This window comes from Parus major, chromosome 13 (assembly GCF_001522545.3).
Source record: "Parus major isolate Abel chromosome 13, Parus_major1.1, whole genome shotgun sequence".
NCBI lineage: Eukaryota > Metazoa > Chordata > Aves > Passeriformes > Paridae > Parus > Parus major.
Window position 1 is genome coordinate 8,561,629 of NC_031782.1, and position 23,997 is coordinate 8,585,625.

Consider the following 23,997-nt stretch of genomic DNA (forward strand, 5'->3'; position numbering starts at 1 on the left):
TATGGAAAAAAGTCCTTTTGCTAGCCATGAAAGATAACTGCTCCCATCAATAGTACTTTTAACTGCTTAACAGAAAGGCATTAGAACTGTTCACTAGTGGTTTATTCTGTAATTCACCTGAAGGATTCAGTGAGGCGCAGCCCCAAACCGTGAGAACAGGAGATGGCAGAAGTGAATGCTGCTGCTCTGGTGAAGACACATTGCTGTAACTGTGGCAGAAATCATCTCCATGGTGTCATGCCAGTTCCTGACCAGGTTCCAGAGGTACAGGGTAATCAGAGGTTATGAATTCCAGCAGAACACAGATGTACACGAGTACAGGGAGCTGGCAGATCCACACCTCTGTTGCTGCTTCTGCCCTCCATGTAAACCAGTGAACACAGTACAGCAGCTGTATCTCATTCTTTTGTCTGCCTGATAAATGCTCCTGATACATGGCCCTGATCATCCTGCTGTATAAATGCCAAGTGAATGATTTCCTCCATAAAATATTTCCTAGCCTTGCCCTGGTTACTTGGAAGTGATCCTGGCCCACTTTGACATTCATAAAGGAGATTCACAGACACTGAATGATGGAGCTTTTCTCCACCTTCATCAGTGGCAGGAGGTGAATAGTAGGAGAATTAAGGTGTGTAGGGATACACGATGGTGAATGCAGAAGGATCTAAGAGGAAATCAGCTGATGATAGAAAAAGCAGCGTCTGAGCCTCCCTAAGGGGGTTCCTGGCCAATGACAGTAACAATCTTGTAACAGATGACACAGAGCCTTGCAGTTCATCTCAGTCTTTGCTGTTGTTGTGCTCATGAAAGTTTCTTCTTCTTTCCATGTCTCTATGTTCTGACACATTCAATTATCAGCATAGCAAAAAAAATCCAGATTGTTACTGAGACAACGCCTTTGATATACAAGGAAACAGTCTAATATTTGGAAGGCACATATGCTCTGTTTCTGCAACACAGTTTAAATTTTCCTTGTTTTGAGATTATCACAGAGAAGCCTACAAATACACATTTTGTGCAGGGGCCTTGTTCTGGAAGGCAGAATCTTGTTGTAGTTAACTCCTACATGTATGTTTATCCTGGACATAGCTAAATTCCATTCTATTTCCTAATTTGGGTGTTGATTTGTTTTTCCTTCTTCCCTTCCCAAGGAGGATGCGGATGTGGAGTGGAAGTTTGCACGTGCCAAGCTCTGGCTATCCTACTTTGATGAAGGAAGGACTTTACCTGCTCCTTTTAATCTAGTGCCAAGCCCTAAATCATTTTATTATCTCATACTGAGAATAAAAATGTGCCTCATAAAACTCTGCAAATCTAAGGCCAAAAACTGTGAAAATGACCTTGAGATGGGGATGCTGAATTCCAAAAAACGGGTATGTTTTATCTCCACTGTTCAGCTTCTTCGTGGAAAGGATTCATGCCAGGGAGCTGCTGGAGGGGGTTGCATGGCACATGGGGACCTCAGGGACAGCACAGCTGCTCACAGGACCTCATAACTGCACATTGTTCGCAGGCCTCATCATTGCACATTGTTCACAGGCCTCATCATTCATTGCATGTTGTTCACAGGCCTCATCATTCATTGCATGTTGTTCACAGGACTTGTTATTGCACGTTGTTCACAGGACTTCTTATTGCACATTGTTCACAGGCCTCATCATTGCATGTTGTTCACAGGCCTCATCATTCATTGCATGTTGTTCACAGGCCTCATCATTGCACGTTGTTCACAGGCCTCATCATTCATTGCATGTTGTTCACAGGCCTCATCATTCATTGCACGTTGTTCACAGGCCTCATCATTGCACGTTGTTCACAGGCCTCATCATTCATTGCATGTTGTTCACAGGCCTCATCATTGCAAGCAGAAGATCCTCCCAAAGGAGTGGCCTCATTGCACCAGGCACAAGGAAAAGGGCAGTCTTTATAAAAGCAGGCACTTTTTAAACTTTTGTAAAAGCAGGCACTCCAAGGCCAAATGAGCAAGGTGAAAGAGAGGGGCAGAAGCCGAGGCACAAACGGGCTCACGGCTTGTCTGGCTCCGGTCCCTTGTTGCAGGCTCTCCCAGCAGAGCTGCGTGATGCTGACCTGGGAGGGGAGAAATGGGGACACTCTCTTGTGTGCAGGCCACCCTCAGCTGTGACCTTGAAAGACAGACTGAGGAGAAGGGAAGTTGCAGAGTTTGCCTTTGGGACACGCAGGCTGCTTTAAGGTCTGCCTGGATCTCTTGGAGGAGCAAACAACCGAGCTGTCCAGCTCCAGACAAAGCCCATGGCCTCCAAGGAGGATGGATTATCCTCCCAGGAGTTTGAGAGAACTGCTCAGGTCTGGTGCTCACCCAGTCTCTGCCAGTACCTAAACTGGAAAGAGAAATCTGTCCATAGGGTTTACTCTGTATTATCAAATAATTCAGCTACCAACATGGGGAGCATTGCCAAGATAGACAAGCATGTCTACAAAGGCTTTTAACACTGCTATTGATTACTGGAAGAACCACTAGAACAGTGGAGTCTCAAAATGAAAGAAGTGTTTCTCCTTCAACTACCTCAAATAATGATTTAAAAATGTTTTTTAAATGCTATTTGAATCAGACCACACTAAGCTGACTTTGTTTGAAATTTAATTTCTGCTTCAAAGCCTAAAACAAAGTAATAAAATTTTCTCTAAGCCTCTCCTTCCCCAAGCCAGATGAGTGAAAATGTCTGGCTTGCCCTTTTTCATAGAACTCATGCAAAATTCATATTTTCCATGGCTTTAGCATAAACAGTTAAGAGTATCAGACATTTCTTGCTTGCCTGTTGATTTTGTTCACATATCATCTTCAAGAGTCTCTGTAAGCTAATGGCACACCTGTAAGTAAGAAAGAATTTTTTTTAAAAATTACATTATTACTTCAGACTTTTAATCTAATCATTATAAACATCCTGATTTGGAAGAAAAAAAATAATTGGGATCTCTGGTTCAACTGGGGAAGAAAAGCTCTTATCCAGGGCCTCCCCTTGACATAGAATTCCATATAGGTGCACAAGTCTATGATATTTATTCCTCTGAATAAGTGATTTTTTTTTTTAAATTTTTTTTTTGTTAGTCTTGGACCAAAAACCTCAGAGGTGGATTACAGTCAAAGAAACCTCCAACAAATATTGTGTGTAGTGTCCAGAAAACTTTCCTTGGAAGCTTCTACAGCTGTGATGCCTCTGATAAAAATAAAATAGTCTATTTTTAAAAAATACATATTTTTCTTGAGCCAAAAGAAGTAGCAAAGAGCACTGCTGTTTTAAAAGGACCAGTGAAAATCGATTGTGTTTCAGAATTTGGTTTTGTACCACAGTCTTGTTCATTCCAAATAGAAGTAGTTATCTTTCTTAAGTTGTGTTCTAAATTGATAAGCATCAGCCTCATTATGATAAAAGTATTTTGTGCCTCTTAACATCTTGTTGTCTAAAACTTTTGTGTGAATACCATTTCTGCCCAGATAATTTAGAATCTAGATTTTTTCATTAATTTGTGTGGTTTTTATGTTCTTTTCTGTCTTCCAAAAATTTTTTTTTTTTTGGCCTGAATGTTCTGGCTTTTACTGTACATCAAACCATTTTGTAATGTTTTCCTAAAACTTCGTTTGGGGCTGTCTGGGTATGAGAAGCTATCATTGATTTAATCATATCATGATGTTTTATAATTTCAGAAAGTTCGTTTTCACTCTAGCATTCAAAACACAGAGAGTTTTTCTGGGAAGAACGCTTATAACAAGCCCACAAGATACCAGGTAATCACAGCATGAAAGCAAGAGCCAGGGGAGAATCTGCAAGGGTCACATTTGCCTTCTCGCAGAGGCTGCCACCCTGGGATGTGCCAGCCTGGGCATTGGCACAGGGCTGGGCTGGGCTATTTCAGAGCCAAAGGCAGCCTCTCACCCCTGGAAATATTCACATGTTAGCATTTGTCATGCTAATTAATTCCACTCGAGGGTGTTGAACTTAATACAGGATACATCACCCAACCTTACTCCTCGCATCTTGTATTGACAGCATTTCATTTCCCAGGGCTCAGAATCATCTCTCCAGCTGCTGCATTCCCATTTGCATGTGCTTCCTCTGGCTCATCCTGCCAAGCTAAACCTGCAATGTGCTATGGTTCAGAACCCCTGTGGCTGCAGAGGTGGCACAGGGAGCCACAGGTGTCTGTCCAGCAGGAGTGTTGTGCCAGCAGATGTGTTATTTCTTGTGCAAACCTGTGCCAGGCAATAAAGTAAACAGACTGTGCCCCCCAGGAGTTTTGTCTTCTTTTTTAACATAAAATGAAAAAGAATCTGATGACAAGTGATGTGTCTGAAGGGACAGACATTAAGGACAGATGAGGAAAATCATAGTTAAATTGGCTAAAATGTGCGGTGGCAGTTCTAGAAGTGGTTTGTCTTGTGTTGGTACAGCTTCCAGCATAATGGGCTCCCAAACTGTTTAGCAGACCAGTAAGAAATTTCTAGTGGTTTTGAAATATTTTCAGACTTTCCTGCAACAATAGGAGGGGTGTCTAAAAATCTAAGCTAGAAACGAGATACATTCACTCTGATATCTGGAGTTAATTGGCTAGATTCCATCAAAGGAAAAGGGTGAGAGATTGTGTCCTGCTCAAAGTAGTATTTCAGTTCTTCTGACACATTCCCATTGTTCAAACCCACAAGTGATGTGTCAGCCTCTGCTGGACTGGCTCTTTTCCTGTAGCTATTATTTCTCAGTGAGACCACCTAGTGTTTGTGGTAAATTAGACCCTTATTTCCAATATTGAAAAAGCCAAAGGCGGCTGTGAAAGATAAATAGAAAAATAAGTACCTGTTATTTTGTTTTTAAAATGCCAGGTTCTTCTTCAAACTACCTTAGAACATTTTGGTTGCTGCAGGAAGAAATTGCCCAAATAGTGTAAGGAGAGTATAATAGTCTTGATTATCTAAACATAAAGAAGAAGGAACAGTGTGGTAATCTGGCTGGCAAGTTTTTCTTCTACAACTGGGAAAACCTTTGAAAACCTTCTTGCTGAACTGTTTTCTGCAGCATTTATCATTCTCCAGTGTTTATCAAGTGATGTGACTGCAGCCTGTGCAGTCTGTGTATTTAAGACTACAGATGGGCAGTGCTCTAGAAGGATAACAAAAATATACAGAATTTAAACATTTTGAAAAGCATGAGAAACAAGTCAACACAGCTGCCATGATCTGGGAATAAACTAGTCTAGGAAAAACTATACCTTTGTCAAAGAGAATATGGGAACTGGCATAAAGAGAGGTGATACATCATTTTTTTTCCAGGTAATAAGAGCCTGTGTTCTGAGTCATTGTTTTAGTCTAAATTTCTTCTGACTTTTGCTCTTGAAAAAAATTACTTAGTTTTGGATCCAGGATTTCCCTACTTTCCCCAAACATTACTTCATTTATGTTTTCTCAGGTGACAGCCCTACTTCCCTCTGGATTCTGCTACCTTGGCCATCTCCAACACACCGTACGTGCACTGTGCCTCATCTCTGCTGCCTTAGTGACTCACCTGCTTAGCCAGATACCTCTGACATACAAGGACAGTTTTAGTCATCCCATATTCCATGGCTGCATGGCATATACAAATGATTGGATCCTTCTTTGATCTTCACGAGCCTTTTGCACTGCTAGAATCCTTATTTGGCTACTCAGAAAAAAGAGCAGGTGTACTATTTCCTTAATCCTTCACTCCCTACGTAGCATTTTTAAGTGATGTTCCAAGCAGAGATGTGATTGCTCTGTGCAGAAGTGAGTCCATGCTGTCAAAGGCTTTTTCCTTAATACTGGACATCTGGTCAATCAAAGATACTGAGCTCTCCTGTGTTTGCAGAGGATGGATCTAAATCTGTCTCTGAGAGAGCAGCTCTTTTTATGTTTATATATTTTTATTTCTTTTTTCCTTTATAGGTTTTTATATTTTTCCCCCACTGGGGTGTCTTTTCTGCAGTGAAGATGTGGCTGTCAGCTGTACCCCAGTGTGCAGCCCACAACTGCCAAAGTTACTTTCCTTGTAGATAAATGGAACTTAGACATTCTTGGAACAATAGCACATTGCAAGCTCATATCCATTACCATCATCTAATTCCGTATATACTCTTCCTAACTATCATCTTCATTTTGTAAGTTTACATGGGTCTATATTTTTCACTATATATGTCTCTTAAAATCCACCATTTCTGTAAGAAACTTTTCACATTTAAGCCAAGTTCCCCACCTTCATTCAGCCTCTCTTTTCTCTGTCCTTCTCTAAATTTGTTTTCTCTTAAAAACCCAATGCCAAGGCTAGCAGTCTTTCTGTGGACCTCAGGTCAGCTGCACTGTGAATGAGTTTGCTAACATCATTAATTAACCACTTATTTCTTCCTGTAAAGTACTATTAGACACCAACATACTAAAAGAAGGCTCTGGAACCTATTTCCTTAGCTTTCCATTGGATCATCTGTGTTTTCTTTCTGTCTGTGGGACATGCTCTACATTCACATGCATCCCACAAAGTACCCCAAAGTGCTTTGTATGTGGGGTGGTGATGGAGTGGCTGTCAATCAGCTACTGTAGTACAATGTAAAGTGAGAAATAAATGGGAAATAATAATAATAATAATAATAATAATAATAATAATAATAATAAATTATCCCTAGTGAAACCAGATGTTTGAATTTCTCATAATAAGTCTGGAATGTGGACAGTCTGCCACTAAAGGAGTGTTTCTGTTCTCCTTTCAGAAGATAATGAAGCGTCTGATTAAGCGCTATGTGCTGAAGGCTCAGGTTGACCGGGAAAATGACGAGGTCAATGAAGGCAAGTGGAATTTTATAATTGACCCACTAAAAGCATGTGCTGTTACTGCTGCTGATCTGGCCTGTACAAGGGTTGAGTTTAGTTAAGATCCTCTGTAGTGAGAGCTTGCTCGTGCTCACTGCTCAGGTGAGCAGTGCTGACTCTGGGCCACCCTCGTGCCCTTGAAATTCCAGGTCCCTTTTTTCCCTTAGCAGAACACACATCTCACAGGATCTTCACCCAGCCCTGCTCACCCCTGTAGCTCTAACTCTCCCTCCTTTACAACTACCAGGGTATTGCCAGTACCCAGCATCACTTTGGTGTCTGTGTAAAGCATTTTCTGACTGCACTGTCCAGGCCTGCCCCAAGGACACTGTTTTGAATGGGATCCAGATTCATATTGCTGTGGTGGCGTGTGGAATTTGTGTGCAGATGGAAAAGAACCTCTAACACCTCTTAAATGCTACCCTCCTGCAAATACCCTATGTAGGTGGAGTCCAATTTGTGGAGGGAGACCAAATTTGAGAAAGCATGAACTCTCCACACAGGTTTGCTGTTGCTGTTGGTACCACTACTGGAAGTACAGGTGATTCCTTATAACTACAGATATTCAGAGTGTTATGCAGGGAGATCAAATGCAGCTCCACACACATTCCTGACCAAACACACTGAAATTATTGCTTTCTTTGGTCTTGGAAACAGGGTGACTTGGTTCAGTATGGCTAACAAGAGCATTTTCCTCTTTCAGGAGAACTTAAAGAAATCAAACAAGATATTTCCAGTCTCCGCTATGAACTCCTAGAGGAAAAGTCCCAAGCTACTGGTGAGCTGGCAAAACTGATACAGCAGCTGAGTGACAAGTTTGGGAAGACCTTAAATAAGGACATTTGATGGTGAATACAGAGAAAGACAACTTGTTTTCTAAACATTGTTCATTCTCAACCAGCATCTTAGGAGGGCAAAAAACGTGAAAGATGGGTACTGCACACTCAGCTTCTGCTGACAAGCAAGTGTTGGTAGGAGCACTTTGCGTTTCTCCTGCACTTGGAGAGTGACCAGTTAAATCTTCTCTGATACAAAAGTGACTTAATGGTAAAAATCTATGCCCCTTGACATCAGAAACATATGTACCATAGAGAAGGCACCTCCAATTAAAGGCAAAAAAAAGTGAGATCTTCATTCATCTAACTCCAGAGAAGACAATGTAACTGTGCTCATTAACACCAACAGTCTGTACTGACCATAAATGAATGAAGTCTGAAGAAAAAATGTGCCAAGCATATACCTGCAAAATTTTTACAATTCCTTTTCTTGGGTGTGTACTTTCCTTTTATGTTTACATTGGCAACCTTGAATATAACTTTAATGAGCACTGTGGCTAATGACAAACTAATGAGAAATCATCTGTTGAAGTGACCAAGGCAGTGAATAACAAGTAGACACTGACAACACTGGAAAAATGAAATCAAGTTTGTGGGGTAAATTATCCTTTAACCTGATGAAAGGATTTCCAGCCAAACACTCCTGTCCACCTCTTCAGCTGTATTAGCTAGTCTGCTGATGGATATGGTCTCTTTGTATGCACTTAGCCTCTCTTTTATCCTTAGTCGATCCCATCTCCGACAACAGTGTACTGAGATACTCGTAATGATGTGAAACTCACTTCCCAGGAATACCCAGAGATAAAATACCTTGTGCTAATGTGTTCAGTTCAAAGAACAGCATTAATCCAGAGACAGTGATGCAACTGAGCTCAGCTTTCAGATTCCAGAGGTCAAACTGCAAGCCATAGGGAGAGATCAATCACGAAGAACATTGCCCAGTAGTTTCCAGCCTTGAAATTAATACAAAAAGGCTTTAATTGAACATTCTGACCAAAAAAAAAAAAAAAAGAAGAAGAAAATAAAGGAAAAATCATTGTAGAAATTGTTGTCATGTTTTTTTGGCTCTTACAGAGGACGAGAAAGGGATTCAAACTGTTCTAAGGCTGTGGTGATACGAGGATCACACTTTTTCAACAGGAAAGTTGTAAGTCTGTGCAACGCAACTGCAAACATGGATGGCTTGGGTTTTTATGGTTGGCTACAAGATTTCAACTACTTAAAGCACACCTTACTACTTGGGAACCATGGAACTGGATTGTTTGTTTACATGAGACACCTATAAAATGAACATAACATCTAGGTTTCAGCTGAGACAAACAAGCAGAGCCAGAAGGTGACCTGTGATCAGTTCTTAAGTGCCAGATGAGAATACATATAGCCTATTAGAATAATAGTTATATTTGTACAAAAATAAAAGAAAACAAAATAAAAAAGTGTACTGTACGTAGTTCTGTTTAGAGAAAAAATACTGTATTTTTACCTTTAATAAAATTATCTTGTATACTGTAATATTTTTACCTAAAAATGGAAAAAAAAATAAAATTACCTCATAATATTTTGTTGTACACTGAGTGAAATATTTGCTTGATCTTTTGACTGTCCTCATAAGAAGAAGGATTATATTTCATGGCAATACTACTTGCTCCCTACTCACTTTTCCAGCCACTGTGTAAAACTTTTTTTCCATTAGAAAAACCAACCCTATTGTCACAGCACTGTCTTAAAATTTAATGTTATTACAGCTCTACACCTGACTCCTGATCAAAGTATTCCTTCACCCTTCCCATTTCCTGTTTTAGGGGTTTAAGGAAAATTGTCCTAGGTAGAACTTACAAGGACCACCATAATTTAAATTTCTCATTATATTGAATGCAAGTCCCGCAAAAAGGTTTAGCTGAAGTCCTAAGATGCACTTATATTTTGTATATTTAAATGCAGCTCAGTTGAGCTACAGTACAGCAACACCTACAGGAATATTGTTCTACTGCTAAATATTGCATTCAGTGCATGCTCTGGTCAGCACAAAGAACACCCTACTGTGGATAACTTTGCTGAATTTTTGGCTCCCAGGTGAAGGTACAGCTGTGCCCATCAGCTTCTGTCCTTCCAGCCTCTGCACAGGTGAAGCAGTGCAGTCCTGCCACGGGGAGTTAGTGTGCTGCTCTCACTCAGGAATCTGCCAAGAAAGAGCACAATATTCACTAGGACTTCAAAAGTAGACCAAAAGATGCATTAAAAATATTTTTAAAAAAAAGCTTCCTCCCCTTTTGCATTTACATTCTTGAAAGTATCAAAGTACAGAGACTTTATATAAATATTCATGACAAGCAAAGTCCCACTACATCAGAGCACTTTTCTCACCTGGTCCCAGTAACACACCCAAGGAAGTTGCTCACTGTGTATTAATGGCCTGTCAGCAGAAACAGAGCTATTCTCCAAGGTCATAGGAAGTTAAAATTAAGAAGTTTCACTGAAAGAGAATCCTGAGAGAATTTAGAGTTTGAAGCAGAAAATTCAAGGTAGGTGAGCCCCAGATTGGGTTAGACCTGAGACATGTGGGTTCCCATTTCCCATCTCCAGGGGCACCTCCAGGCCATGCAGTGTCACATCAGCCACCTGCTGGGCTGAATTAGATCCAGCCCATAACACCTCTGACCTGTAGCTTTGTAATGTAGGTTTTAGTATCCCTTGGACAAATTCATACTGTGAAGGGATGGAGCTTTACCCAAATCATTTGTACATACAGAATGATAATTTTTTATGGGAAATAAGAGAGGTCACATAAAAATGAGACTAATCTGAAGTCATCCACACAAAGGTGAATATTCTCCTAGAGATTGTTGTAATTCTGCAAATACCACAAGCCAATCAAACTGGAACTTAAATAGACACCCTGAGGAAGATCAGAACAAAGTCATTCACTAGCCAGTATTGATTTATTAATTGCACAAGTCTCTAGACAGTTGTTCCACCCCTTGCAAAGGCCAGACCAGTCAGCTGCTGCTAACAGAGAGGAAGAAGCAGCAGGAAGACTTGGTATTTCATGGGGTTGAACTGCCTGGTGTTAAACCTCTGCTCCCCAGAGGTGCAAGTCCCAAACAAAGGAGCTGCCCAAGGGCATCTGGCCTGTGCCCTTGCTTTCAGCAGCAAGGGATGGTCTGTGCAGCCACAGGGCAGATGTGATGCTTCATGCACATTTTTGCTCTCCACCTGGATTAATTTTCCTGTAACTTTGTGGAGAATGACTAACAAATACTGTCCTCGGTTCCCAAGAAACATAGTTTAAAAACATAGTTTAAAAGTAAATATTAAGAAGAATGGTGTCATGAAAAGGGGCTTACAAGACTGCCTGCATCCTGACCAGAGCTCATATTAAATTGTCAGAGCTAGGCTTTATTTTTAATTAATCTGTGTGAGGAAAGCTTTTCCAGCAGGCCAAAAGAAATTGCCCTAATTAAAAGACACAAGAAATGAATGATCACTCAGTAAAGACAAGCCAGGACACAGTCCATCACCACAAAGGCAGGAGAGCTGAGCAGCATGGACAGGGTTCCAAACACAGCTCCAGCTGAGAGCAGATCTCTGCTGTACCACGGCCAGGTCTGGGCTGCAGCCCTGGGCTGCAGGGATGAGCCAGGACCAGCCCTGCACGGTGGGCAGCACCTGCCACACAACCCCTCTGCTGCCTGCCAGGCCCAGGAGGAGCCTGACAAACAGGGAATTTCATTCCTCAGGTGCCATTCAGGGCATTTCATTCCTCAGGTGCCATTCAGGGCATTTCATTCCTCAGCTGGATTCCCTCACTGAACAGGAGGCAGGGAAAGGAAAGCCACAGCTTCATAGCCAAGGCTGGCAGGCTGGGCTCAGATGGGCAGGGTAGGTGTTTCCTCTCTCCAGACACAATAAATACTTTCCTTGTGACCTGCAAAACAGTTCTGCCCCTGCTTTGGCCACACATCTCTCACCACTCCAGTGCTGGATGCTGCAGGCAGCAGGTCCTTTTACTCCTATTTCACCTTGGCTGTGGCTGGGCTGTAAACCCTGCAGGGAGCAGAGCTGTGCTGGACAGCAGCCTGCACAAACTACTGCCTCAAGAACTTACATTTTAATTGAGAAAGGATGACGATTGCACAGGGGAAATGAAATGGCCTTAGCTTCCAGTGAAGGAAGGAAAATGCAGAGAAATTCAGTGATTTCCCTTAATGACCTGAAAGGAAGGGGACAAAATTTGGGCTGTAATTCTGAATCTTACTAAAGTGAAAATATACTCATTAGCTCTGCCTTCTTAGTCCATGTTCTTTGTAGGGCATATACTCCTCAGTGAGGGATGAGATCTGCCAATGCCTGATGCTGGCAGCACAAGAGCAACAGGAAAAAAAATATGATTGCCTCAGTGATCATATATAATTTTGGGAAATCATTGCCTTCCATCCCTGGGAGATTTTAATGGCTCTATATCAATCATATGTCTTCACTATTGTTGAATTTAAATCAAGTCACATAGAAGGGGAAATTATAACCAAAGGAACAAAATAACTAAACTGGTTCTGGAATTTGTGATGCTTTTACAACAGGTGAAAGGACACTTGCTTCAGGTCATTTGAGACAGACATTTAACACAAACTTGCTGTGTGACAAAGGGGATTTTGAAGAGCTTAAACAGCTAATAAACAGCTAATGATCCTGTTAATATACAACTAATGTTTACTGTAATGCAGACTAATACTTAATTCCCTTACTAATAATTAATTATTGTGCTGCAAGGTTTTAGGTTTTAGGCTTACACAGCAGGAGCATGGGGGATGTGTTGAGGAGATGAATTTGTGTGTGAAGTCACAGCCCTGAGTTCAGGCTGTTGTGAAAGCAGTGGGCACAGCTCTGGCAGCACAGCACGCCCGTGTGGCGAGGGAGCAGGAGGTGAGGGTTATTCCCTGCTACATCCCGGTGGGTGGCACACAGACTCCATTGCAGGTTGCTTTTGAAAACAAGCCCATAGAAACCTATCCCTGTGCTCCACCAGCTGAGAGCATCCTGCACTGTGCTCTGCTCTCCCCTTGGAGCAGGGCTGCAGTCTCATCGTGCTGGTACCCAGCATCCTTCTGATCCCTTCAAGGAGTCTGGAGCAGGGATTGCAGTAACTCACTCCAAAATTTTCATTTGAAGATGAAAACTCCCATGAAATTAAAAAGCTGGTTTCATGCAAAAGTGCTTTCTGTACAATAACATGCTTTGGGCCAAATCTTCATCGTGATTCCCAAACAGAATTTAAAAATTGAGCTCATCCTAAAAAGAAGCTTGTTGGGCTCATGTGTTTAGAAGCAGCACTGACTGGTTTTGTCTGTCATTCCTGCAGGAGCTGGGACAGACAGACAGGGATTCAGCAAGCTACTCAGAAGACCACACTCCTATACCCAGCTCTGCATTTGCAGCCAGCCAAGTGAGGCCATAGTTTAGGGACTTTTATTTTTGTCACAGACCTCAGGCAAGCCTTTGGGTGACTGGAGGCCAGCAGGCTTGTTGGAGGGGCAGCCTCTAAGCATATCTAGGAGCTGTACTCCAGCTCCCAACTTTCAGGCAAAGCCTTAGTGAGATCAAAGTATGACAGGGAATGAGTAACAGACACCTCATCAGAGGCAACTTTCACTGCAGAGTGAAAAGACACAACTAGAAGGAGACTTTTGTGCTTATTAAACACTCCTGAGTGTGTGCTGTGTCCCTGGGAACGCCTGGCTCGGTCCCTGCTACCATCTAGGCATCACACCAGAGCCACATTTGTGGTGATGCCCCAGGGCCACCATTCCTGCTGTGACAGGAATCCTTGTGGGAAACAGGGGAGGGAGTGCTGGCAGAAGCAGCCCAGCACAGGCACAGGGGCTGCAGAAGGGTCTTGGGGCAAAACTGCTGCCACTTTCCTCCAGGGTAGGATGGAAGGGATGATATTATAGACTTGAGCCACAAACTTACAGCAGGTTTTGCTTTCAGAGCAGAACAAGGTGGGAGCAGGTGTCTGCAGGCAGGAGAAGAATGAGAATGAGGGAGGGAATTTGCACTCATGGCAGCTGAGCTGTAGCATGGAGACTGAGCTGTTTCTCATTGCCCTTTAGGGTGAAATACAGTCCATGCACTCTGAGTTTTACTGCTGGATTTCTTCAAATATTTAGAAAAATATGGAGGGGAGGGGTGGTGCTCATGTTCTGCATCCATCCTAAAGTGAAAATGATGAGAAGGGAAAGGTGCAACTAAAAATATAATTAAAGGAGAGGAAAAAAAGGATGTCAGCAGGCATAAGAGAAAATAATAGCCCTTTCTCAACTGGAGTTACAGCCACCAGTAGGAACTGCTGCCTGTGAACTCCTTCACCCAAGCTGTGGTGGCTCAGAGCCAAGCCCTGGGGACAAACAAAGCATGGATACACCTACAGTCTGCCAAAAGCCACCCCTGACCCCAGAGCCTGGCTATGACTCAGAGACAGCATCACAATGGGATGGGAATAATTGTGCCTGGCAATCTCAGTTGATGCCACAGGCTGCAGTAAGCCCTCAGCCCCTAAAGCCCCCAAGTACCTGGCACTCTGAGAGGAGAGAAACTGTTTGCTGTTTGTTTGTTTGGTTGGTTGGTTTTTTCAGAAGTTTTTTTCCTGGCTTTTAACTGTTTGAAAGCTCCTGTACCTACAGAGAGCTGTGAGGAGTTTCCCCATATTTTCTCCATGCTTTAGAATAAGCTGTGGATATCTCACAGGGATTTCAGTGGGAATGTGCATTCACAAGGGGAAAACACAATCCATGGCACCCCCAAACACAAACTGCTCTGGATGGAAGAGAGGGGAGATGGAGCCGTGTCTCTTGCTGCTGGTTGCAGTAGGAGCCAGCAGGTTGTGCTCATGAACAAGAAATCCACAGCTCTGGGATCCAATCTCTCTGGGATGCTCTGCAGTGAAAGCAAAGCTACAGGAAAAATAATTCCTCTTTCTGCAGGGTTTCTCTCCAGCTCGTTATAGCAGCCTGCCTCATGGTTTAACAGCCCGTAAAGATACAAGGATCTGGCACTTATTAAACTCTGCTATTAAAAAAATGTTGAACTGATGATTTCTTGTTAGAAAGTCAATATATCTTCAGCTAACTTTGAAACACTCAGAGAAGTTTTCTGCTTTTTACTGTCTTACTCTTTTTTGTTGTTATTGTCTCCCAGGGGACAACAGCTTTCAGTATCTCTCATTTGTACCTGTACAAAACATAGAGAGCTCCAGAAGAAAATTCCCTTTTCAGCTGAATTTTGTGTGTAGGATGTACTGTGGCCAGAGCTGCTGCTTCCATAATGTAGGGATTCTGCTATTTAAACTTATTTAAAAATATAAAAGTTAGGTTCTTTTCCAATCTGTGCCTACATAAGCCAACACCAAACTGATTTAAATTACAAATAAAAACTTGTTTCTGCTATCATCTCATATGCAGGGTTTCCTTCATTCATTCTTCCAATTTTAGTAGTATTTCTAACAAAATGTGGACAATTCTTACATCTGAGGTACCAAGATATTTGTGATAGCAGAGTGACTGACAGTTTTTTTCCAAAATCTGATGGGGAATACCTCCAGCATTCATCCTTCTTGGAGCTGGAATTAAGCCTTAATCCTCTTGTTCCCCTTTCGAAGCACAGAGTCCATCCTTGATTAAAGGTGGCACTTCAGTCATAACCTGAATTCCATAAGTGCTTTATTCCTTTTTTCAAGAAACAATTGAACTTCTTTGACTGGGCCAAATAGAATAAACTATAAATAAAATAAATATTTTTAATATATATATAAAATTATAATATATATATATAACATCATATTATATATATTATATAATTATATACGATATATTATCTGTAATTAATTGTTATGATAAATTGTTAATAATCATATTAATATATTTATAATTACACATAATATATTTCTCTATTATATATTATGTATTTATATTATATATAAATATAATATAAATAAATAAAATAAATAGAAGGAATAAAGCAGACATAAAAGCACGCTGTAACTGAACTAGTGAAGATCACAAAAATCCAAACAGGTCTATCAAGATCTCTGTGTGTCAGTGCCACTGCTCCTCGTGTTTCCCACAGCCCTGAATGGGGGCACCTGGAGCCACCCCCACTCCAGGCCCCCCCGAATGCTCAGCCTGAAGCACAGCCTTGCTCAGGCACAGGGCTGTGGCTCAGAAACATATTGTTATCTAAGTCAATCCTCTCAGCCAACCACTTCCAGCAACTCACTTTGAAAACACCACCCACGTTCTGTAAAAATTCAGATTTGCAGAGATGCAGCCCACAGAGATTAATGAGGGTTTGAATTTATGCCTCCAGAGCTTCCAATGGCTTGATTTTTCTGCTATACCATTATAATCTTCCTATGCATGAAGGCTGCTCACATTCTTCCAGAAAGGGCTTGATTTCACAGCTAATAAAAATTGCATTCAGGAAAATTAAATAAATAAAGCAGGTGCTGTTACTCAGGCTGTGTTTTAGCACAAGGTCTGGTGATGCAAATTAGGGTGCAGTGGCCAAACTGAGTTTCAGGTGGTATTTTTCTCAGCTGAAGCTCTGCTGTGTGCAGGTGGGCCCCATGAAAGGGACCCAGTGGGGTGGGGGCTCTGCATGGCCCCTCCACCTGTCCTGGCACTGGGGGGCACTTTCCAGCAGCCCCCAGAACATAATGGGGGTGTTCCCTGTGGAGAGCTTTTCACTCCAGGTTTGAGGAATAGCAGAAGCAAAAAGACCCTTCCAGTGTTCCTCAGCCTAGTGACAATTCCTCCTCACCACTTAGCACAGATGCTGCTGGAAGCCATCCCACTGAGTGCACCCATAAAAAGAAATCAAGCACAGCCTTGCACAGAAACAGAGTTTTGCCTTTCTGTGTGAGTGTTGCTTTTCAGATTTCATTTTTATCAAGTTTGAATTGAATTCTGGGGTAAAGGAGGGGCAAGAATCCCAGTACTGGATGAAAAGCCAAATAACCTTGTTCACACAGAGTATTAGAAAATCTCTCTCCTGTCCACCTCTCCCAGAAAGGACAGAGACAACAGTTAGCTTTTCTTAGCACTATCTCCTCACACATATTTCTGAGTGATCCAGGAACCTATGGAGCTGTAGGAAAGAAAAGACATTCTTCTCTACACATTACATTTGAGACACTGAAATAGCTCTCAGGATTGTCCCACAGACCAAGCCCAGAATGACAATGTGAACCACCACTGTCTGTCACTTGTGATATTCCTGCTTCTGCATCCGTTTGAGCCTCATTCTGCACAATCCAGCACAACTGTACACATTTCATGGTTAATGTACTCAAAATAAGCATTACTCAGACTGATGACTAGGTCTTCCCTTACAGCCATCTGGATGGTTTATTTTAGAAAGTGATTTGGAAAACAGTGCTTTATTCATAATTATTCTGAGGGTTCCATCAGAACACAGGGGCTGTGGTGATCCAGCTCCTGCCTGGCTCCTGCTTTTCTCTCACTGGCCTCCAGCTTCACATTCCCCCTTAGTAGTTCCCACAGTTTTTGAAGGAGGAAAACCACATTTATCATTAACCACAGCTTGTCATCAGACTTTGAACTGCAGCACCATGCAGGTCCCAGAGGTGACCCACCGTAAACTCACTGACCCAGAGCCACCACACACACCTCTAGAACATGTCACCTTGCACTGGGCTGCAGCCATGTGACAGAGCTGCACTTTACATAAATGCAAATTAACGTTCAAATGGCTCACTCAGGCCTTTGCTGGCATTGCTGCCTTTCAGTGTGTGTCACTTGCTGCACTGGAGCTATGATGGGCAGTGGCAGGTTCAGGATGCCACCAACACAGATCCCAGAGGCTGATGCCATCCTGACATGCAGAAAGGGAGAGGCTCTTTAAATTTAGGAGGGGTTCTTGTGTGTCTCATCCAAGCCTCATGGTGCCTAAATTATTTATTGTGCATTTGCTGCATTATTTATTGAGTCCCTTTTGCCCATACATGCAAGGAACATGAGCCAGTGGCTCTGCCACAGATTTCATAGCCCATCCTAGTCCAGCAGTTCCTGCCCATTCTCCTCCAAAGGACAGATTACCATGCTATTTTCAAGGTAAATATGCTTTCCCTCGGGTGCAGAGTTCTCCTTGGGTGGAAAGGTCCCAGCCAGGCTCTGGAGAGGCAGGATCTTGCTCAGCAGCTGTGGCAAAATAAGCTGAAATCATCCCAAAAATCACAGAAGGAGTTTTTCTGTAAATGTAGCTCTGGTCAGTGTGAATAAGGAGCTATCTTTCTATCCCAGGATTCACAAGCCCTGGAGGGCACTGCTGTCCCTCCTGCTGTGGCCTGTGAAGAGGCCAGCCCAAGCCTGGAGCATCTCCCATGTTTGAGGCACTGGGTCCGGCATGAAGCTGTGTCAGGGGAGGTTTAGGTTGGGTATCCTCACCCAGAGGGTGGCTGGGCTCTGGAACAGGCTCTCAGGGCAGTGGTCACAGCACCAAGCCTGTCAGAGCTCAGTGGGTGCCTGGACAACCCTCCCAGGGACAGGGTGAGGTCTTTGGAGCTGTCCTGTGCAGGGACAGGAGCTGGAATCAATGACCCTTGTGGTTCCCTCCCAGTTCAGGATATGCTGTGATTCCATGACTGCATTTGCTCTCCCACAGCAGGGCGAAACTTCTGTCTGCTGCTTCACCAAAGCCAAGGCTGCCTTTTCAGGGAACATTTCCATCTATAATTACTGCACAATGGGACAAAGTGAGGGTGCTTTGATCACATATTCATGATATCTCCCCTGCTTTGAAGATAACTCTGCAGAGTGACAGCAGCTGTTTTAATCTCCCAGGTGGTGCCAATAAATGCAGGAACTGGTAGTTTAACACAGCGCTATCTGTGTTCTCATATTCCTCCAATATCTAATAATAGAACAAAACTGTGAAATATAGCAATGATCCCACAGCTGCAAATACCTATTTAACCAAGACATGTAAAGGATGGCTGTTAGCACCCTCCAAGCCAGGGAATCATCAAATGCCCTCCCAGCTGCAGAAAGGATTGCAGATTTCATTTATTTCTCCAAAACCTGTAAGAGCAGAAGAAAAATAAGGATATTTTAAAAGGGTATCAAATATCATCACTGTCTGGACGAGGATGGAACCTCTTAAATTGTCAGATTTCACAGCAGAGTCTGCATGACACTTCTGCAGGTCTTTCATAATCCTGCCCTGTCAGAAGGGTTATAGGCTGCTTGAAATTTGATCTCTAAAGTAATTGCTAGCTGGGAGAAATAAGCAAGACCATTCATTATATTTCACAAAGGACATAACAAAACACAGAAATAACAAGATAGAGGATAGATTTGGCTTGTTGAAACAGATGGATACTCCCTCAACTGCATTTCAAGGGCAGGAAGATGCACCAGTCTCTTTCCCACTGTGGGTTTTTAATAAAAGAAACAGAAGCAAACAAGGAGGGTTGATACCATGAGGCTGCAAAGGCAGCTGCAGTCTCGAGAGAGGCAATTTTGCCTACAGTTCGTGCTGTGTGGTCTCTGGAGATGTATTTGCTGGCATTAATTGGCATGGAAAATCAATACAGCCATGTGCATAAGCTGCAGTTGTTGCCTGGGTCTGTCTTTCCTTCCCCTCCACTCTCAGAGATGTGCTGTATATTGTAATATATAAATTGCTCCTTGGGATGGTATGTGCCAACTCCACAGTGCCTCAAGTAAACTCATTTCTCTATAATCCCCTCTGGTGCAGAGGCTTATGAAGGCAGTTGTGATTCCTGGATCTCTGCCTTTGGCTACACCTGTGATTAATGGCATTCCCCAAGTCCTGCACATTTGGGATTTTGAGAATATGGTGGGAGAAAATTCGAATTTGTCGGGCCCCAGGAGTCTAAAGTGTTTTGTGTCAAATCTTCCCTAGGTGGGATTAGATTATTCCCATTTACACGTTATTTTATCCAGACTTTGCATCTCAAATAGCGATTCTTTAGGGGTCCCTTGAATCCATTTTTGTTAAAGATGAAGAAACACACTCAAGATATTTTGCTGCTCTTTCCCTTGAGACTCCATCTATTTTTAGCTATACTGTCCTGCATATTCTTCTCTTATTTAAACATGAATAGCTTACTCCTCTTTTTTATTTCTACTCAAGTTTTTTCTGTTTTATTATTGATTTTTGCATTTCTCTGGTGCTGGTGTGACATCCCAGAGAGGGCAGGATGGATTCCACATAGTCCCAACAGAGCTATCTGCTCTTCCTGAATCTCTGGGACTGAGTACCATTCCTTGCTCCTTACTGGAGGTCTGCTAAGGGCTGAAATGACAATAAATAAATAAATCAAGAGACCACACTGTACATGGTTAAGGGGGAGTTAAACTGGCTGCTGGTTTTCCCTCTCAGTGGCTTTATCTCCAGACCAGTGTCAGAGATTTGCTTGACAGCAGCAAAACAGATAGTAACCTACTGTTCAGATACACAATTAAACAGGGAAACAATTAAATATTTACATGGATTGCATTTACACAGGAATGAGAGCAGTAACAGGGGTGTGACCAGAATGGTACAACAAAAGTTTTAAAGTGTCCTGAGGAAGGGACTTTCTATTCAAAACCTTCTGTTTTCCCAGAATTATCATCTGGTCTAGCAAAAGGCTGTGCCTTTCCCTGAGGATTTGGTGCCAGTTGTAGATGGCACTCGATGCCAGGATGAGTGATAGTGCTCAGCTGTCCCTGTGTGGAAGGCTGCCCCTGTTGGTGTCCCCACAGACATGAGCCAGAGGAGGAACCTGTGAGGCTGAGACAACTGGGGTTGTTCAGTGTGGATAGGGAAAGCTCTGGGGTGGCCTTGTTGTGGCCTTTGAGTGTCTGAAGGGGCTACAGGAAATCTGCAGAGAGGCTTTTTACAAGGGCTTCTAGTGCTAGGACAAGGGGGAATGGCCTCAAACCAGAGGAGAGCAGGTTTAGTTTGGATATTATGAGGAAATTTTTGCCTACAGGGGTGCTGAGGCCCTGGCACAGGCTGCCCAGAGGAGCTGGGGCTGCCCCATCCCTGGAAGTGGCCAAGGCCAGGTTGGATGGGGCTTGGAGCAACCTGGGGGAGTGGAAGGTGTCCCTGCCCTGGGCAGAGGGTTTGGAACAAGATATCTTTGAGGTCCCTTCCAACCCAAACCACTCTGATTCTATGTCCAGGCCTGACTCTTTGACACTGAAAAACAAGGACAAAATGAATCCAACTTTGCGGTGCTTTTCAAAAAGGAATTGCTCATATCTCTGAGGATTTAAATTATTCTGTCAGACATTGCTGCTGGCATGAACTGTTGGCATGGAGACTGATGCGGAATTTAATACAACATAAATAAAATATTAATGACATAGGAGAAACCAGTAGTGATTTAAAGAGATACTGAGCTGCCAACCAAGCTATGGTTTGGAGTTCATCATATGAACAACAGGGAAAACAGTGATTAAAGCTACAAAGGGCAGTAAGAAACAACCTCATTCTGCCAAAGTCTTCTGACCATCAAAAGCACTCAGAAAGGTCTGATTTGGTGGAGGGATGAAATGAAAAACTTTCTAAATTTTTTTTCTTTTTCCCCAACAGAAATTAATGGAAGGTCCCTGCATCAGAAGTAACAAGGCCAGGCCAGCAGGCTGTGGGACATGGCTGAGAGTGCACCAGATACTTCACAGCACTCACTGAGGGCAGGAAAACTCTTGCCTCAGTCTTGGGTTGCCTTTGCAAGAAGACAAACACTCAGAGGAGAGAAGAAATGATATTGCTAGAGTGCAGTGCCCAGAGCAAGGAAGTATGGCTGATTATATTAGCATGGGTATAGTCTGAGAGATGAAGGCTAAAATCCCTGTTTCAATAATAAAATTGTTCCAATAGGTTCAGCTGATTCAGATACCAACCCAGATGTGCAAAGGTCAAGTTGGAGTGTTTACTGGAGGCAGTTTGAAAAATGTATCCTGTTCTCCAATACCCTGAGCAATCACCTTTCCAACTACAGTTGTTGGATTTAGTGTTGCATTGCCAGTTTGAGAACCCTTTTTCTTCTGCAAAGCTATTTCATTGAAAAATTCCCAACAATCCCTTATTCTGAGTACTCACACTAAGTTATATTTGTAGTCACATGCTTCCAAAACACCCAAAGATAATGAGCACTGAGTATAACCTAGAGCATGATGGAAAACACTAAATGAAATCAGATACCTATATGAGCTTTTCACAGGCTCAGGTAATGGAAAAGCTGATGGTAAACTGTCAGAGGGAGTCAGCAGAGAGGCAGGAATAATCAGAACATGTCCTGAGCTGCTGCAACCAACACAGAGCTCAGAGTCAGCTTTATTGAAATAGCTGGTCTCAGTGGACATGGAGGCAGAATTTCATCCCAAAACAGCATGTCTATTATTTATTAATGTCTAAATGAGTGGGAAGTAAGTCCTCTCTCCTCACATCTTTTCTCTTTACAAGACTGTGTTATCCACATCCCTCAGTCCAGATCCTATTATTGATTATATGTAAACAATATTAAAACATAAATAAATTTTCTGAAGCCTGATAATTTTCCATTCACATAAATATAAAAATTTCTGCTGTGTGCACTGGAAGACAAAGGCTGAGTGGTTTGGGAGCAATGTAAGCATATCTGAGCTAAATATCTGAGAGAGAGCTGGAGATGAAAGACTCCCAGATACCATGTATTAGTCATAATTTAAAAGCCCTGTCTCCAAGAGATAAAATTGTCCCAAGTAACTACTATAAGTGCTGACTTTCTAATACAGAACTGGCAGCACTTTTTATTGAATTCCCTGTGCATCACAGAGCATCATCACAAAGAGCCACAGGAGGACATTTTGTTGGGTCAATGGAGACCAGAGCGTAATCACTGGGGATTTGTGCTCTATCATTAACTTACTATTCAAAATGAACCAGGGAAAACAAGATACACACATCCTCCAGAGCCACAGGGTAACAAATTCAAGGGCCCTTTTCTGTTTGCAGGTGCAGATCAATCAAGTGGGCATTTGTGCATGTGCAAAAATTGTCACAGTGCCTCTTGCACAAATGAGTATAATTGTATCTGAAATATTTTAAGCATAATCTCATTGTAGGAAGCTTACACAGGCACAAGGATTAGTGGGAATAGTGATTGAGACAATACACACGGCACAAAATCACACCTCCATCAATTATTCAGTGAATGAGAGCTGATGTTCAGGCTGGCCCATGATCAGTTTATTGCACACTATCTAGAAAGCTGCATGAGGTGCTTATTGACTCATGGGGATGCAGGGAAATGCAGGAGAATGGTGTGGAAGTGCTCATTAAAGTGTTTAGCACATGCACCTATTGTGCTTGTTTTCCTTCTATTGTCTCTTGGGCAAGCCAGGAGGCTGGGCCAGCTCCCAGAGAGGATGTCTGAAGTCAACATCAAAAATGTTTTCCTGGGAAGTGGATACTGATTTATAAACAAAAGCACTCCCAGGCAGAGGCCAGATGTCCTCGTTGCCTGGTTAATGTCACCTCTGCACCTTCCATGGTCCCTCTGAATCCGTGCCACAGAGGAAAACCCTCCATCCCTACCTGCTGGGAAGGGACATCTGCAGAGGGCTGTGCCCTGCACCAGTGATGCTGAATCCCTGCTCCTCTGAACCTTCTCCACAGAACTCCCCTCTACGGGCTCTGCTTCTAGACTGAAACTCTCTTTATTCTGCAATAACTACCCTGCAATTTTCATGTCATCTTAGGAGAAAAAGACAGGGAAAACCAGGATGCCTTATTCAGTCACTTGGAAAAAAAAAAGGGTTTCTTTCTATTAGTGGCCATGACCCCCATAGCCTGGCAATGCTTCTAAAAAAGGGTTCTGGTCTCCTGGTGTCCTCATTCTTCTCTTTTCCACATCCCTACCATCTCCCTTCTCCCCATGCCCCTTGCCTGTCCACACTTTAGAGCAGTTCTTTACACTGAGAGCTCCTAACTACACAGCCACAATTGGGATCTTGGTGTTAATCCCTCTCAGATCATTCTTTTTGGTGGTGGTATCACGCAATCGTGTCACATTACATTTTCATTACTATAACCTCAGGTGTTACTTTAGTGACAGTAACTGCTAACAAAATCGTTTGTGAAAGTACTTGCAATTAGGTAAATATAAACACATTAATAGTAACTCACCTAGAAGCAGAGCATTAGGCTGCTCAGGAAAAGCTCATTTCCAGGCAAATAGGTTTTAACATCAGTTCCTTCCCACTGCGGAAGGTGGGGGTGATTAGAGATGGATACCTGGGAGGAATG

General features: G+C 42.7%; 1 protein-coding gene across 1 annotated transcript in view; it reads left to right on the plus strand.

Annotated features, from left to right (window-relative positions):
• The window catches only part of TRPC7 (transient receptor potential cation channel subfamily C member 7), a 64,106-nt gene extending 54,991 nt beyond the window's left edge, over positions 1 to 9,115 (plus strand). The window contains 5 exon segments of the mRNA XM_033517768.1: positions 1,152 to 1,373; positions 3,686 to 3,766; positions 6,748 to 6,823; positions 7,551 to 7,682; positions 7,685 to 9,115. Of these exon segments, the coding sequence (XP_033373659.1) occupies positions 1,152 to 1,373; positions 3,686 to 3,766; positions 6,748 to 6,823; positions 7,551 to 7,682; positions 7,685 to 7,773 (600 nt within the window). The 3' untranslated portion in view covers positions 7,774 to 9,115.
• The last annotated feature ends 14,882 nt before the right edge of the window (positions 9,116 to 23,997 follow it).